The sequence below is a fragment of the Eptesicus fuscus genome, chromosome 10 (assembly GCF_027574615.1).
Source record: "Eptesicus fuscus isolate TK198812 chromosome 10, DD_ASM_mEF_20220401, whole genome shotgun sequence".
Classification (NCBI taxonomy): domain Eukaryota; kingdom Metazoa; phylum Chordata; class Mammalia; order Chiroptera; family Vespertilionidae; genus Eptesicus; species Eptesicus fuscus.
In genome coordinates this window covers 20708644-20725527 of record NC_072482.1, presented here as the reverse complement: position 1 = coordinate 20725527, position 16884 = coordinate 20708644, and the positions used below count along the sequence as shown (strand labels likewise).

The window sequence follows — 16884 nt, the reverse complement described above, 5'->3', positions numbered from 1 at the left end:
TCTCTAAACTTATATGCAGTCATTTGTTCAGTGTTAGGAAGCTCAGGATCTGTATTTATAGCCCCCAAAATGCAACCAATTCACAGTTTGAGAAGGAAGGAGATTAAGACATTGGACCACATATGTAAGGATATTAGCTTTGTCTCTGCTAGAATGCAGCCTACTTGTCTCTTATAAGAGTTATTTAAATTTAATTCACTTGGCGAGTCGGAAAGCCTAACCTGGGTTTAGACCTACCGTCAATCACAGCGCCAATGAAGAAGTCACTAGGGCTATAGTAGATGGGGTTTCCCACTGAAGAGTGTGGTTTGGTAACTTTTGTTCTGCCAAGGTACTTGCCCCCAATGATACCAGAATTGCGAACAGGAGGCTCAAAGATACTGATCATGTCAGTGGCTAGAAAATAAGAGAAGACAAATCGACGGCCTTTGTCTTCTGGGTAGGGGGATTCCTAGAAAAGTGGGAGGAAAAAAGATATTATGAAGGTACATGAACTACCTAGATGCCCCCAAATAAAATACCTACAGGGATTAGGTTTATTATGTACATCTACTATATAAAGTATAATATAAATGAATAGTATGGGAGGGACTCTGGTGGCTAGGAAAGAACACCCCAACTCAACTGCAGTTGATTGCTGCTTCGTGGGAATGTAGGCCCAATGTTGCTAGATCTTGCGTGAGAAAATAGAAATCTAGAGTACTGTATAAAGCCCTGGCTTGAAAACACTGACCTCAATTCTTTCAAGCACTATGCAGACCAACAAAGCACGTAGGTCGCCACTCTGCCCATCGGCTGCCAGTTTGAAACCTCCTGGCTGACATTAGGTTCAACTTCGTGGGCACTATGATGAGTTTAGTTCTTGAAACAAATCCATTTATATACATAATTTTAAAAGAAAATTTAAGAAGGGAGGAATCATAGAGTTGAAAGTAATTCTGAAAAACTATCATGTAGACAACACTTTTCCTAAATCAACTCGCTGAGAGTGATCACATAACCCTTAACCTTTTGCACTCAGATGTCGAGTGTGACTCGACACGGTTAGCATTAGAATAAAGGAATCGAGAAAAAAGCAAGCGAGTGCAAAGGGTTAAGCCACAAATTCCAGATGGAACAAGCTTAAAAACAGACATGCTTATTCTTGACTAAAATCTTCTCATATCACACCTTTCGCACATATCTTCTCATTCAGACCATGGACTTGTGTAATAATTTCTCATTTACTGCAGAAAGACATTGGGTTTCCTCTTAGTAAAATAATTTCCACATTCCCTAATCTAATAGTTTCTAAACGTTTTTGATTGGATATCCCTATAAAATTAAAAAACAACAACACATCCACAATCCTATCTAATAAAAGAGTGATATGCAAATTAACCATCACTCAGCTATACCCACAAGCCAAGCCCACAGGCCATGCCCACCAGCCAATCAGGAATGAGTATGCAAATTAGCCCAACCAAGATGGCTGCAGCCACAGAGAGCAGGAGGGGAGGCTTGGGTTTCCCCAGTGATGGAGGAAGCCAAGCTTTCGGCACACCCTGGCCAGCCCAGGCCTCCACTCAATGCTACAAAGTTTCAATTATAGAAGGTAAATAAATCCCAACAGAAATGGTGGCAGCCATGGAGCTCGAAGAGCAGGAGGCTAGGGTTGCCCCAGCGATGGAGGAAGCCAAGCTTCTGCAGCCCTGGCCAGCTTAGGCCTCTACTCCAGGCTACAAAGTTTCAATTATAGAAGATAAATAAATCCCAGATTCCAGGGCCTCCACTTGGGTTGCCGGGAGGCGTGGCTGGCCTGCAAACCACCACAGGCCCCTCACCCAAGCCACCCCACGCCCCAAGGGAACCCCCACCCTGATCCAGGACACCCTCAGGGCAAACCAGCTAGCCCCCACCCATGCACCAGGCCTCTATCCTATCTAATAAAAGAGTAATATGCAGATTGACCATCACTCCAACACACAAGATGGCTGCCCCCATGTGGTCAAAGATCCTGCTCCCATGGGGACACAAAATGGCCACCACAAGATGGCCAGCAGGGGAGGGCAGTTGGGAGGGACCAGGCCTGCAAGGGAGGGCAGTTGTGGGAAATCAGGCCAGCCGGGGAGGGCAGTTGGGGGCAATCAAGCCTGCAGGGGAGGGCAGTTAGGAGTGACCAGGCCAGCAGAGGAGGGAAGTTGGGGGCAAACAGAGTGGCAGGGGAGCAGTTAGGTATCAATCAGGCTGGCATGGGAGTGGTTAGGGGATGATCAAGCTGGCAGGCAGAAGCGGTTAGGGGCAATTAGGAAGGCAGGCAGGCAAGCAGTTGGGAGCTAGCAGTCCTGGATTGTGAGAGGGATGTCTGACTGCCCGTTTAGGCCCGATCTGACCAGGATCGGGTCTAAACGGGCAGTTGGACATCCCTCCAGGAGTCCCAGATTGGAGAGGGTGCGGGCTGGGATGAGGGACACCCCCCATGCACAAATTTTGTGCACCGGGCCTCTAGTATCCTATCTAATAAAAGAGTAACATGCAAATTGACCATCATTCCAACACACAAGATGGCTGCCCCCATGTGGACACAAGATGGCCGTCCCAAGATGGCCAGCAGGGGAGGCCAGTTGGGAGGGACCAGTTCTGCAAGGGAGGGCAGTTGTGGGTGATCAGGCCAGCAGGGGAGAGCAGTTAGGGGTGACCAGGCTAGCAGAGGAGGGAAGTTGGGGGCGATCAGGCCTGCAGGGAAGGGCAGCTGGGGGGGACCCAGGCCAGCAGGGGAGAGCAGTTAGGGGTGACCAGGCCTGCAGGGGAGGGCAGTTAGGGGTGACCAGGCCTGCAGGGGAAGCGAGTTAGGGGCAAACAGCCTGGCTGGGGAGCAGTTAGGCATCAATCAGGCTGGCAGGGGAGTGGTTAGGGGGTGATCAGGATGGTAGGTAGAAGTGATTAGGGGGAATCAGGCAGGCAGGCAGGCGAGTGATTGGGAGCCAGCACTCCTGGATTGTGAGAGGGGTCCCAGATTGGAGAGGGTGCAGGCTGGGCTGAGGGACACCCCCCGCCATGCACGAATCTTGTGCACCAGGCCTCTAGTAGTTAATAAAAATCAAACCACATCACTCCTCTGTTCTCAAACTTCCAGAGACTTCCCATCACACTTAGAATAAAATACAAAGTTCTGAGCGGGGCCACAGGCAAGGCCATAGCAAGGGGGTTGGGGACTCATCCTTCAGGGCAGCAGTCGCCAACTGGTTGTCCATGGACCACTGGTGGTCTGCGAGGTCCTAAAGATTGGCGACCACTGCTTCAGAGTGTTTGTGATGAGCTGAATAGATATACCCTCTATTTTTTACCAGGCCAAAGGGAAAACCCTTTGAAAATTACCACGACCAGAATATCACTTCTTTTTTCCTTTACCTATAGCAGTGATGGGCAACCTTTTGAGTGTGTCAAACTTCGCCCAAAAACTGAGCATAACTCGGGTAGTGTGTCACTTTGAGGAAAAAACATTATTTCACAAATGTTTCATCCTCAGGAGCAGCAAATGTTTCATCCTCGGCATGCGGCCTGCCTCAGCGGCCGCGTGTCATCAGAAATGGCTACGCGTGTCAGTGCTGACATGCGTGTCATAGGTTCGCCATCACTGACCTATAGGAAGGTACAAACCAATTCTTTATTAATAGTCCTATTGGTATTCTTTTAAATGATTTTTTTTACTTTGAACTCTAACACAGAGAAAGTGACCAAAATAACATACAAAATGTACAGTTCAAAAATTTTTCATAAAGTGAACACCCATGTAACCACCATCCAGGTCAAGAAACATTGATAGAACCTAGAAAGCACCCTCCCAATTAATATCCTATCCTTCCCCCACCCAAAATGCCACTATCTTAAGTTTTATGGTTTTCTTTAGTTTTATACAAAACAGGCATTCCTAAACAGTTCTGTTTTGCCTGTTTTTTTAAAAATCTTAATATAAACAAAATTATATAATATGTATTATTTTGTGTCTGAATTCTTATATTCAAAGTTATGTTTATGTTGTTTGTAACTGTAGTTCATTAATTTTTCATTACTGAACAGAATTCAAATCATTGTATAAACATGCCATAATTTATTTATCCAGACTCCTATATATGGACATTCAGGTTTACTTTTAGCAATCATGGATTATGCTATTAGGGACATTCCTATCTCTTAGTGCACATACTAGTATGTGTATTATTTTGGCACAATCTGGTATGTTTGATTAGGCCAAACTATTTTCCTAAGTGAGTGTGTCACTGATAGTATATTTCCTATTGTTCCATATTGTCACCAACATATTAATCATCCTGGTAGGTGAGAGCAATTCATTATGGTTATAATTTGTAGTTTCCTGATCATTAAAAAGGCTGAGCACCTTTTCATACATTTATTGGCCTTCTGGATATCCTCTACTGTAAAATGCCTGCTCAAGTTTCTTGCTTACTTTTAAAAATGATTTTAGATTGTTCATTAGATATTTTGGATATGAGTTCTTAGTTGATTTATTCAATAACATCTTCTCCCACTCTGTCTTTTCCTTTTTTTACTTTCTTATTGGTGTTTTGTTGAGGAACATTAATGTCCATTTTAATGTAGTCAAATTTATCAGTTTTTGAAACAATTTTGGCTTTTTGTGTACCACTACAGAAATCTTTCCCTACTACAAGGGTAAAATTTTATTATTATTAAGACATTTTGTTGCTTTGCCTTTCACATTTAAATCTTAAATTCACCCAGAATCGATTTCTATATTTGGTCTGAGGTGAGTCATATTTTCTTTTTTTCCAAATAGGTATCTAATTGTTCTGATATAATTTATTAAAAAGGCCTTCCTTTCCTAATCCCTCAGCAGTGCCCTTCGTCATGTATCTAAATGTGTGTAGGTCAGTTTCTGAACTCTCTAATCCAGCGGTCGCCAACCTTTCGGACTTCACTGACCACCAGTGGTCCGCTGACCACCAGTTGGCGACCGCTGCTAATCTATTCCATTGGCTTAATTATCTATCTTTGCACAAATACTCTCTTATCTTAATTATTTTATATGACTTTTTAATATATGTTATATTTTGTTAACCAAATCCACCAATCTTGTTCTCCAAGAATGTCTTGACCATTCTTGGAAGTGCTTTACATCTCCACATAAATAAATAGGATCAGTTTGTCAATCTGCAAAAATTAAAAACCCTTTGGGATTTTGACTGTAATTGCTTTAAAACAATAAATCAATTTGGGACAAACATCTTTATAGTACTAAATTTTCTAACTAGTTAACAGTATCTCCAAGTCTGCCTGTAGTTTGAAAAATCACCTGGTCTACCCATCCCCACTCCCAATTCCTATTCCCAGAAGTAACTTACTTCAATTTCTAATATTTATGTGAATAGTTCTAAATAAAATGTTTATATTCCTTTTTCTACATTTTTTTTTTCATTTTTAAAGACATCATCCTTTGAATTCCTATCAGTAATTTGCCTCAGGGAATTCAGGCCATGAGTGGAATATTCAGAATTTAAATTTATGTCTGTTGCCAGACCTATGTTCTCAACCACTAGCCATATGACCTCTCAAAGGCAACATCTAGTTAACTGATATCAATAAATGAGTCCCTTTATTATATTTAATGACTATAAAATACATCAAGCTAGACATGACAGGTAATGCTAAAAATTAGTAAGACATGGTCCCTACCCTCAAGGAAATCAGAGTACACTGGAAAGGCACACAGACACATAAATAAATTGAATATAAATCAGGCTTTCATAACTACTTAATTAAAAATGCAAAAGGTCTGTCAAAATTTGAAGGGCAGAGGGGAAGATCAATGATCTAAGAAAAGATTTTTGTGGGAGATTGGCCTTGAGCTAGGTCTTGGTTCAGGGATACCATACTTAACAGCATCCAACATGTGTCAAGGCATGGTACTGAGACAGAACAGAATCTTAGTATATAAAAATTATCCTCACCAATGAAGCCAAATAACGAAGCACCTTGTTCTCATTCATCAGCATTTTGATAACATCTTTTTTCGGAGCTTTTGGAATGAGAACAAAACAATTCTGAGCGGAATCTTCGACTGGTCCAAAACCATTATAGGGAGGTAATTCCTGAAGAAATACAGAAGCAAGAAGCAGATGCTATTTGTATTAAAAATTATAAAGTAACTAAGTTTCTTTGAAAAATCTAGAAAACATTTAAAAGATATTTCAATATTTACAAATGTAGTCAGAAAAAATAACACACCGCATATTCCATTCCTCTTATTATAGACTAGAGGCCCGATGCATGAAATTCGTGCAAGAGTAGGCCTTCCTTCCCCTGGCTGCAGGCACCGTCTTCCCTCTGGCAACTGGGACCCAGGCTTCCCTCCGGCCGCCAGCAGGCACCTGGGAGTCAGGCTTCACTTGGAGCCCTGGCTTTGTCTGGAAGGTTGTCCGGAAGGACATCTGGTCTAATTAGCATATTATGCTTTTATTATTATAGATTTTTTTTTGTTTTGTTAATTCTCACCTGAGAATGTTTTCCATTGCTTCTCAGAAAGAGTGGAAGGGAAGGAGGAACGGAGGAGGGAGGCAAGAGGGGGAGAGAGAGAAACACTGATGTGAGAGAGACATATAACCAGTTGCCTCCTGCTCGTGCCCTAACCCAGGGCAGGGAGCAAACCCACAAACCAGGTACATGCCCTTGACTGGGAATCAAACCCACGACCCTTTGGTGTGCAGGCCAATACTCTAACCACTGAGCTCACCAACCAGGGCTTATTTATAGATTTTGTACCTTGATCATTCCTCATAGAAGTAACTGCTGATGCTACAAAGTAACTCTCAGGGCTACAAGTGAAACTACTGCTGATGTCCACTGACCCTTACCTGGCCCTACTCCCGGGCCCAATCCTGGCCCTCGTGACCATCCTAGCATGACTTTGTTACCAGTGGAAGTGTGTGTGTGTGGGGGGGAATTCTTTGTCCCTACCTGTTGCTCATGGAAGTGGAATTCTTGCGATATCTCAAAAAAAAAAAAATTTTTTTTTTCTGAGATTCATATGGTAGAATGAGTGATTTTTATTTGTGTGGAATTACAACGCTGAGTTTCCAAGGTCCCCTCTCCCTCAGTCATGCCATAGAAGAAGTGTAGCTCTGGCTTTAGCAGGGCTAAAATCAGAGCCAGTGTCCAGAGTTTCCATTCCATGTTGGCACAATCCAATACAGCATCAGGATAGCTTAATTTGTGTTTCCTGCTGCAGTCCATCAGTCCATTGCATGCGGAGTTTCCAGGGCCACATGGCTATGGAGGAAACAAGGGCGAAAGCAAGGAAGAGGAGCAAGAGTGCCCCATGAGCCAAGAGTCACAAGAGCAACATGAGAGCAAACTCCTTTAAGGGATTATGCATCCCCAAATTTTCGTGGGCTTGCATTAGCCACACCCATTCTGTTCCCAGGTGTGACCGACAGGAACCTTCCCTAGTCATATGCATCTATCTCCCCTTTGTTGGACCCCTTCCCCCAGTGTTCTGCAGGGACTGGACCAGTGTTTCTCTAGAGAGTGTGAAATTGCAGCTTCCTGGTTAATCTTCCCAAATGGCCAAGCTTATCATTTCTGGCTTCCCCCTTTGCTCCTCTCCTACTATTAATAACTAGTTAATTATAACGGTATCAACTTGATTCATTTTCCCTCTTTACTTCCATATTTCTAATATTCTTATTACTTGAGTTTTGCCTCACAGAAGAGGGATGACAGCCATACTTACTGAGAACTCTGATTCCTTGTTCATACAGAACTCTCCTTTCCTAGTGAAGGAGCAAACTCCAAATCAATTTCATTGGTGAGTAGTGTAGAAGTATAGGATGAGCTTATATTTCTCATTCAGGTTCCACGAAGAGCTGAAAGCATCACTCTAGGATACTAGGATTTGTTTGTCTCAAAACTTAAGTAGTTTTGAGGGTGTTATCCACTACCCACATCAATACTAGCTAGAAAGCAGCAGAGTTCTTTTTCTCTGATTCCTTGCTATGCTTTCTTAGCAAACTCAGCTTGTACCTTGCTTTTCACTTGTACTAGTAGATACCTTCCCCAAATCTTTTTATAAATTAAGTTCAGGCACTTTAACAAATTAGTCTATAAAATCCCTGGTCCATCTGTAATAGGGTACTCCCTCAAAACCCAGTAACTCTTCCATGCTCATTCAAGGTGTAGTGATCGGAACACTGACCCTGCACTCCACTTGCCAGGGCTGCAGTGATGTGATAATCATGGCTGGAATATGACAGAGGATGCGGTGGGTGGGCAATGACCTAATTTGCTCCAAGTGCAACACCACTGCTCAATAAATATACAAGCTGCCATGGACAGAAGGACCTGTGTGAGATGCCAAATACTAGTAAGTTTTGCAATTCTGGAGGCCAGGCAGAAATGCAGTGGTGGGATCTAAAGTTGTTTTGCATCCGCAATAACACAATGGCAGCAGCCTGGTTGGGGGATAGGAGTGGAGGTTGAGAGATTTTGAAACAGGAGATACCTGTAAGCCTCTGAGTGCCTTCCTCTCAAATTCCTTTTGTGTTTTGACAGGATTCTACCTGCTTTTCCTGAATTGCACCTCATTTGCTCTGCTTGGAATGAAGACCTTCACTAAATATCAGCTCATATACCTGGAGTCCTGGCACCGGGCTTCTCATACTCCAAGTTACTGCCTGGGTCCTGTTTAAATCTAGATGAGCCACTCCTCTGACTGTGAACATTCTTACTCCTAGTTACTCCTGCTCATATGACCCACCCACCAGAGTTTCTGCCCAGGCTTTCTAAACAAAGCAAGTATACGATGAGCGTGGGAGTCCCATAACCCCTCACGTACAGCTTTTATGGGCCATCTCCATAGCAGATTAGCTCCCCTAGTCCTTGGTTTCCTCCTCTGCCCCAGCAGCACGTCTCCATATGGAGCCAGCTTGAGAGGGAACACATCTGGCCATGGACCCATGTTTACTTACTCCCAGTCTAGCAGATCAGCCTGACCTATGAGTGTCATGATTCTCAAAGTGAATATATCTCCTTCATATCCACTTCTGCCCCTGCCATTAGCTTGGCTCTAGCTTTATCCCTCTTGACTCTGCTACTGTGTCCCATCCCTGCTTTACAACTACGTTGTTTAGGGTTTAAATGACTGAAGTGTCAAGACTAAGGAGAGCTAAATGTATTTGCTGTTTGGTAAGTGGAGCTCTCTTATTCATTTCCAACACAGACTTTTATGAATAGGCAGAGAGAATTTATTTGTAATATAGAGAATTTACTGAAAATAAACTGACCAAACACTACAATTAATGTGCCACATATATGGAGGTAGTTAGTTTTAGTATACAGAGTGACTGAGATAGGCAAAACAAACAAACATCTACATAGTTCTTCACTTCTCTCTGCTCTCTATCCAAGTCTTTACTTTCTTTGGAAGACAGGTTAGGAGAAAAAAGTATTATGGTAATGAGAGTGGAATGGGAGAAGTATTCTAGGGCTCAAAAGCTTTTATCAACTCAAAAGATGGATCAAAGGGCTCCAAAAGGTGCACCACTCTGTTACAATCCCTCCCCATTCTACCCCCTGCTTAGGTAAAGCTCGCCCTTGCACTTTGCAATATGACCTTGGGAAAGTCCCTTGGACTGCTATCTTACACTACACTTATCTGTAAACTAAAGTGGTGGAATAGTTTGCTTGATCGGAATCTAGATCTGTTCCCATGGTATTTTTTCTTATATACTCCATCAAATGCTGCCAAAAATTTGAGGGTGAGGCACATTCAATGGTACAGAGTTCTATCAGGAAAAAAACTGATAGCAAGAGGTACAGTCATGTGTCATAATGATAGAAATATGTTCAGTATCGTGTGAACATCATAGGACACACTCACACAAATCTAGGTGGCATAGCCAACTATACACCTAAGCTATATGGCATAACCTAGTCTCCTGGCTACGACCTGCACATCATGTTACTGTTCTGAATACTATGGGCAAGTGTAACAGTGGTATTTCTGTATTTAAACATTTCTAAACATAGATAAGGTATAGTAAAAACATGCTATAAATATAAAAAATGGTTCACCTGTATGCAGCACTTACCAAGAACGGAGCTTGCAGGACTGGAAGTTGCTCTGGTTGAGTCAGTGAGTGAGGGATGAGTGAATGTGAAGGCCTGCACATGACTGTACACTACTGTAGACTTTTCAAACACTGTACCCTTAAGCGATACTAAATTTGTAAGAAAATATTTTTCTTCAACAATAATTTAATCTTTACGGTAATGTTTTTACTTTCAAATTTTTTGAATTTTTAAAAAAATTTCAACTCTTCTATAATAAAACTTAGCTTAAAACACAAACATTGTCCAGCTGTATAAAAATACTTTTCTTTATATCCTTATTTTATAAGCTTTCTCTATTTTTAAAATTTTTTCAAAATTTAATTTTTTTTGTTTTGTTTTGTTAAAAACTAAGACACAACCACACACATTAGCCTAGGCCTACACAGGTCTGGACCTAAATATCACTGTCTTCCACTCTACATCTTGTCCCCTGGGAGGTCTTGAGGGACAGTAACACACATGGAGCTGTCCTCTCCTCTGATAGCAATGCCTTCTTCTGGAACACCTCCTGCGGGACCCGCCTGAGGCTCTTCTTGAGGAGGTGTCACTGTTTTCAGAAACATGCCCATGATGGTTAGCTTGGATTGTTTCTTTTTTTACATCATAAATCTGCTTATAGACCGATAATGCATCATGAACATTCCTCTCTAATAATACAAACCTTTTGGTGTTGGGGGTCCATGTTTTCAAACTTTCTAAGGAGTTTGTTGAAGTCTGCAAAAGCTTCTGCTAAAACCTTCACTGTGAATTTTCTTGGGGGTTCGTCTTTTTCTACTCCTGCAGTTTCCTTTTCTCTGGCCTCTTCACCTATGCATTCCAGTTCCAGTTCCAACAACTCTTCATTAGTTAATTTCTCAGGCTCCACCTCTAGGAGCTCCTCAATGTCTTCTCATCCACACTGAGGTTAAAGTCATTTGCCATCTCAACCATAGTCTTGATTTTTGCAACATCCTCATCCTTGATAAATCCGTTGAAGTCATGGGTGAATCTCCTGAGTGTCTTCTTCCAGATGCCATTCATATACTCCTTGGTGACATCACTCCAAGTTCAAGTAAGGTTCTTGATGTAGTCAAAATGTTGTACTCCCTCCAGAATTACATCAGTGTTTTCCTCAGGTGCAGCAATAGCCTGGTTCAAGATCCTCCTCAGGTACTAGGCCTTAAAACCTGCTATAACTCCTTGATCCATTGGTTGCATCAAAAAGGGGGTTTTAGAGGGAGACACAGCACTTGGATATTAGGATGAAGGTTACCAATAAAAGGAGGATGTTCAGGAGCATTATCAATAAGCAAAATCTTGAAGGGTGTGTTATTGTCTAAACAGTACTCCATTTCACTGGCATAGCAATTCAGGAAGGCATCTTGGAAGGAGTTGGGTCACCCATGACTTCCAACTGTCCCTGTAGGAAACTGGCAATGTGTGCTTATCGATATGCTTGAACGCTCAGGGGTTCTCACTGTGCCAGATTACAAGGGTTTCGATTTGTAGCCGGCAACATTGCCCCCAAGCAAGACTGTTATTTTGTATTTAAAAGCCTCAGAACCTGGCATTGACTTGGCCTCCTATGGAAGGAAGTCCATTCATGCATCTGTTTCCAGAATATGGAGGTTTCATCCATATTGAATATTTGCTCTGGCAGATAATTTTGCTCCACAATCAGCTTATCTAGAGTTTCCAAAAATTCTTCAGTTTCCTTCACATCAACACTCATAGAGTCAACACTCACTTTCACATTATGGAATGAATAACAATACTCGAGTAATTTAAGCCACCTAGAGCTAGTGATAAATTCACATCATAGCTGGGACCAGCCTTTTCTTTCAACATCAAAAACAAATCTTGCGCTGTGGCTGTGAGCCTCGTGGTGCCGAGAGGAAACACTGCTGTGTCTCCTCTTCCATCTGGGTCATTAGAAGTTTCTCCATATCTAACACAGGCCCTTCTCAAATTTCCATTAGTCTCATTACCTTTGTTCTTGCTCTTCAAGATTGTAGCTATGGCGGAATGGGACATGCCTGACTGGAAAGCTGTAGCCATCACTAATTGTCTACCTTTGTAGTCTTTAATCATTTTCATTTTGCGCCCAGATCAGTCACTGGCAATATTAGCAGTGGATTTGTATGCGTAGGGACCACAATGAGCAAAACTACACAAGATTAATCACAAGAGAAAATAATGCAGTCAAGACGCGGTAAACACAAAATGTATCAGGCTGCTGCTGGCATATCACTGTTTTACAACAAACTTTATTTAAATAGGTAGAACAAGTACACTCTAAAATAATGATAAGTTTACTACATTGAATGCATAAGTCAGTGACATAGTCATTTACTATCATTATCAAGCATCAGGTACCATACATAACTGTATGTGCTGTAATTTTAAATGACTAGCAGTGCATGATTACACCAGTGTCACCACAAACACGTGAGTGATGTGTTGTGCTGTGACATTATGACGCCACTAGGTGACAGGAATTTGTCTCCTCCATTCTAATCTTACTAGAGGCCCGATGCATGAAATTCGTGCAAGGGGGTTGGCCTCACAGCTGCGGCGGCTGCCTCGGCCTTCGCAGCCCCAGTTTCGTCTGGAAGGTCGTCCAGAATGTCGTTCGGCTGTCTGATCTAATTAGCATATTACACTTTTATTATTATAGATCGCACCACTGTTGTACATGTGGCCATTGTTGACCCAAACGTCATCATGTGACACATGACTGTATTATTACCACCTATACTTACTTCCAGAAGTCTTATTGCCCCTGGCACACACCAAACTCCAAATTCTTCTTTGTATTGTTTTTATGAAATGTTGGTTCTAAGAGGCTTGTTTAAGAGATCATTTGTCTTTTGGGATAGCAAACACCTACTAAACAGGCAGTCTTCTTCAGCCTACTTCAAGAGACATACTGTATACATACCTCTGATTTGCTGGGCACTGTGTTAGTTGCTAGGAGCACAAAGATGTACAGAATATAGTCCCTGCCCTCAAGGAATTTACAGTCTAGTTGAGAAAATGCATAATGTAACAGATAAGTTGAGATATTTTAATGTAACAGATAAGTGCTAGTGGAGAGGCACAGAGCACCCCAGGAACACAGAGGAGGTGGCCAGCGCTGCCTGGAGCTTCAGAGATACTCTCTTAGAAGAGAGAAATCCTATACTGAACCTTGAAGAATAAGAAAGAGCCGTGTGAAAAAAAATTATGGAAAAGTGGTTTAAGCAGGTGAAGAGCATCAGCTAAAGTCCAGGGGAGTAAATCAGAATGTAGCACCTGCAGAACTACACAGAATTCAGTATAATGGAGGCTAAGTGCACACAGAGAGGTAGCAGATGGGGAGAAGGTAAAGGGCCTGGGCTGGAGCAACTCAATTCCATCCTGTTCTCTCTCTTTTGAAAAGAAATAGCCCGGTGACATTATTTTACACACACAGTGGCAACAGAGATGAGTCACAGGTCTGATCACCCTTCCTTATACATGGGCAACAAAGAGGTTGTATGACTCGCTCCTAATCCAAAGAGGTATAAAAACAATCACGCTTTCAGTCCATGATACTGTGCTACCTTAATACTTCAGACACTTCTTGAATGTTTTGTATAATGTGTAATTTCAAAATGTGCAATTCTCACTTGAAACTCTAAAATATGTGGCTGAGCCACTCTGAAGGCTCAAGTTTCTCATTTTACTATCTCAGTGCATTAAAAGCACCATGAACTTACTCTCATGTCAGAGTGGACTTCTGTGGTGCTCAGAACTGAATTTTGTAGTTCAGTGTGATTCTAAAGAAAGCTATGTTGCAATGAAAGAAAGTCATCTCCAACATCTTCAGTTAATCAGTTTTTGCTTTACTGTCAACCAGGTTTTCAGTGAAAGGGTTTGATAAATAGGCAAGAAACAATGAAATGCCCTCAGGATCTAGAATGTGAAAAGATGTCTTTTTTAAAAATCTAGATGAAAAAAATATTATAAAAGTAATACAAGACTTGGTATAAAAGGCGAAATTAAAACCACACACAGATTTTCTGGGTCAAGAAATATGTAACATTTTATTTTGAATAAATTAAAATGATGACAAACTGACTTCAGGAAGGTTTTTCTTTTTTCTTATTTATTTATCTATCATTTTTAAATATGTTATTGATTTTTACAGAGAGAGGAAGGGAGAGGGAGAGAGAGAAACATCGATGAGAGAGAAACATGCAAGAGAAACATTGATGGGCTGCCTCCTGCATGCCCCCTACTGGGGATTGAGCCCAAAACCTAGGTATGTGTCCTGACTGGGAATCAAACCAGTGATTGATTTGATTCCCAGTCAGGACACATGCCCAGGTTTTGTGCTCAATCCTTTTGGTCCAAGGGACAGCATTCAACCAACTGAGCCATTCTGGCCAGGGCAGAAAGCTTTTTCTTATTGGTCCTCCTTTAACAGTACATGAAAATGCCCATTTCTTCACACCAGGGCAAACATAAGCTATCGTGAGTCTTTCAAAACCTTTCAAAAATAGATCCAAAACCTCATTATTTACATTCTATTTCTTTATCAATTAAGTTGAGGGTCTTTTCATATGTACACTAGCCATTTATATTTCTTTTTTTGTGAACTGCTCTTTTTACATGCTTTGTCCAGTTTTGTTTTGGGTTTTTTGAGTTTTGTTTTGTTTTTTGCTTTTTTTTTGTTTTTTTTAACTGGATATTCACGTCTTTTTTTCCCCTTTTTCTTTAACTTTACATCAAAAGATTAATTCTCTCACTACACTCAGAACTAACGTTCCATTACCTGTTTTACAGGAGGTTGTTCCTTCTTGCTTACATCAATACATGGTAAATCAGAGACTCCAAACTTTTCTTTGAAATAGTGTCGAGTAAATGGATCACAATCGTAAATGAAGAAGGTTCTCCCAAGGATAGTGAGTGGCTTCCCAACGATGAAGTCTTTGGCAGTATACCATTCCAACACCTCCTGATCAGAGATTTCCAGCACACACTTAGGGAAGTCCTCTAACATAAGAGAGCAGGGAGAGAGGAAAGAAGGAATGAGGATAGGACACACAGCAGCAAGGCATTCTTGAGAACCTGAGGGAGTGCAGTGTTTGGCTCTGGTCAAGGGTCAGGGCCTCCTCTACATTCCCAGAAGAACACATGCTGTGTACTTCCATCTGTTGACCGGACACATAAATAATACCCCAGATGGCTTTTGTAAAGTCTCTCTCCCATGTTCAGTTCCAACTATCACTACAGGTCACTGATCTTAACAGAATTAATGTTCAGAAGAAATCATCACTGGAGAAAAGAATAAATGTCCTTGTGTACAGTATTAGATCTAGAAGGAACCCAACGAATTATTAGTGATCACATATACCATGTACTAGGTACACTACAAGATACTGAGATTACAACAATCTCTATATATAAAGAGCCAGGGTCTGTAACATCCAAAACGACCAAAGGAATGACCAAACGCCAGGCTGCGCACACAGCAGGCTCAGGTGGGTGGGGACTGGCAAGCAGGCTGAATTGCTGACCTCTCGGGGAGAGAGAGAGAGAGGCAAGGCTGATCAGCAGCTGCCACGCTGCTGGCAAGGCCCCGTGAGAAGCAGGGTCTGATCCGCAGCCTCCGTGGCAGCTGCGGATCAGCCCTTGGCGCCCCCCCCCCCCCCTCTCTCTCTCTCCAGTCCTCGCCAGCAGCTGCGCTTCTCTCTCTTTCTCTGAGAGATCAGCAGTTCAGGCCGCTCACCAGCAGCCTGGGGCAGCTGCTGATCAGCCCTGCCTCTCTGATCAGGCCCAGAGACGCTGACTGGCTTAGAAACCAAGCAATCAGAACCAAATCTGGATGAAATGTGAGGAGCCAATGGCTGCCTAGAAGGTGGAGCTTTGGACGCTGACTGGCATAGAAAACAACCAATCAGAACCTAACCTGGGTGAACTGCGAAGGCAGAATCTAAGGTGGGGGGTGAGGAGGGGTTTTAAGGGCAATAGCTGTTTGGTGTAAGGTGTAAGAAAGCAGTTCAATTTTTTAATGACCAGTTTGGCAGTATAGTGCATATGGCTGGCTATCAGTCCAGATATAGGGATTATGTATTTCTGTCTGCCAAGAGCATCTCTTCTTGCTGAAAAAGGATCCCCCCACCCCCATTTAAGCAATCCTCCTATATAATCTATCTATACTAATAAAAGGGTAATATGCTAATTAGACCAGATTGACCGGGCCATCTTCCAGACATCTGACTTCCTTCTGAACAAAGCTATGGTGGTGGGGGCCGAGGCAGAGGCAGTTAGGGGCGATCAGGTCGGCAGGGGAGGGCAGTTAGGGTGATCAGGCAAGCAGAGGCAGTTAGGGGCTATCAGGCAGGCAGGCAGAGAGGTTAGGGGTGATCAGGTAGGCAGGCAGAGGGGTAAGGGGCAATCAGGCATCTTAAAAGCCCCTCCTCCCAGTGTGCAGTGCCTAACCCTAGTAGATCTCTTTGAGTTACCCCAGTAAGTGATGGGCAATGGGGGACACAGCTCGTGACTCCATGAGTTTCCCTCAGTAAACAAGGTTCCAAGAGATCTGTGTGTGTGTGTGTTCCAGCCATTTATCCTTGTTTGCTCAACAATTATCTTTTTCATATAATGCTGAATTTATCTTACTGATATGATATTTAGGATTTCTGCACATTTGTTCACTAGTGGCCCAGTGCATGAAATTCATGCATGGTTGGGGGGTATCCCTCAGCCTGGCCTGCACCCTCTCCAATCTGGGACCCCTCGAAGGATGTCCTA

General features: G+C 42.5%; 1 protein-coding gene across 2 annotated transcripts in view; it reads right to left on the bottom strand.

The window, feature by feature from the left end:
* Nucleotides 1-16884, bottom strand: part of EFHC1 (EF-hand domain containing 1) — a 66092-nt gene that overhangs the window by 14075 nt on the left and 35133 nt on the right. For both annotated transcript variants that reach the window (XM_028133916.2, XM_028133918.2), the window contains exons 6-8: nucleotides 14903-15123; nucleotides 5967-6107; nucleotides 238-451 (exon numbers count right to left, since the gene is read on the bottom strand). In XM_028133916.2, coding sequence (XP_027989717.1) covers nucleotides 238-451; nucleotides 5967-6107; nucleotides 14903-15123 — 576 coding nt within the window. The remainder of the gene's footprint in view (nucleotides 1-237; nucleotides 452-5966; nucleotides 6108-14902; nucleotides 15124-16884) is intronic.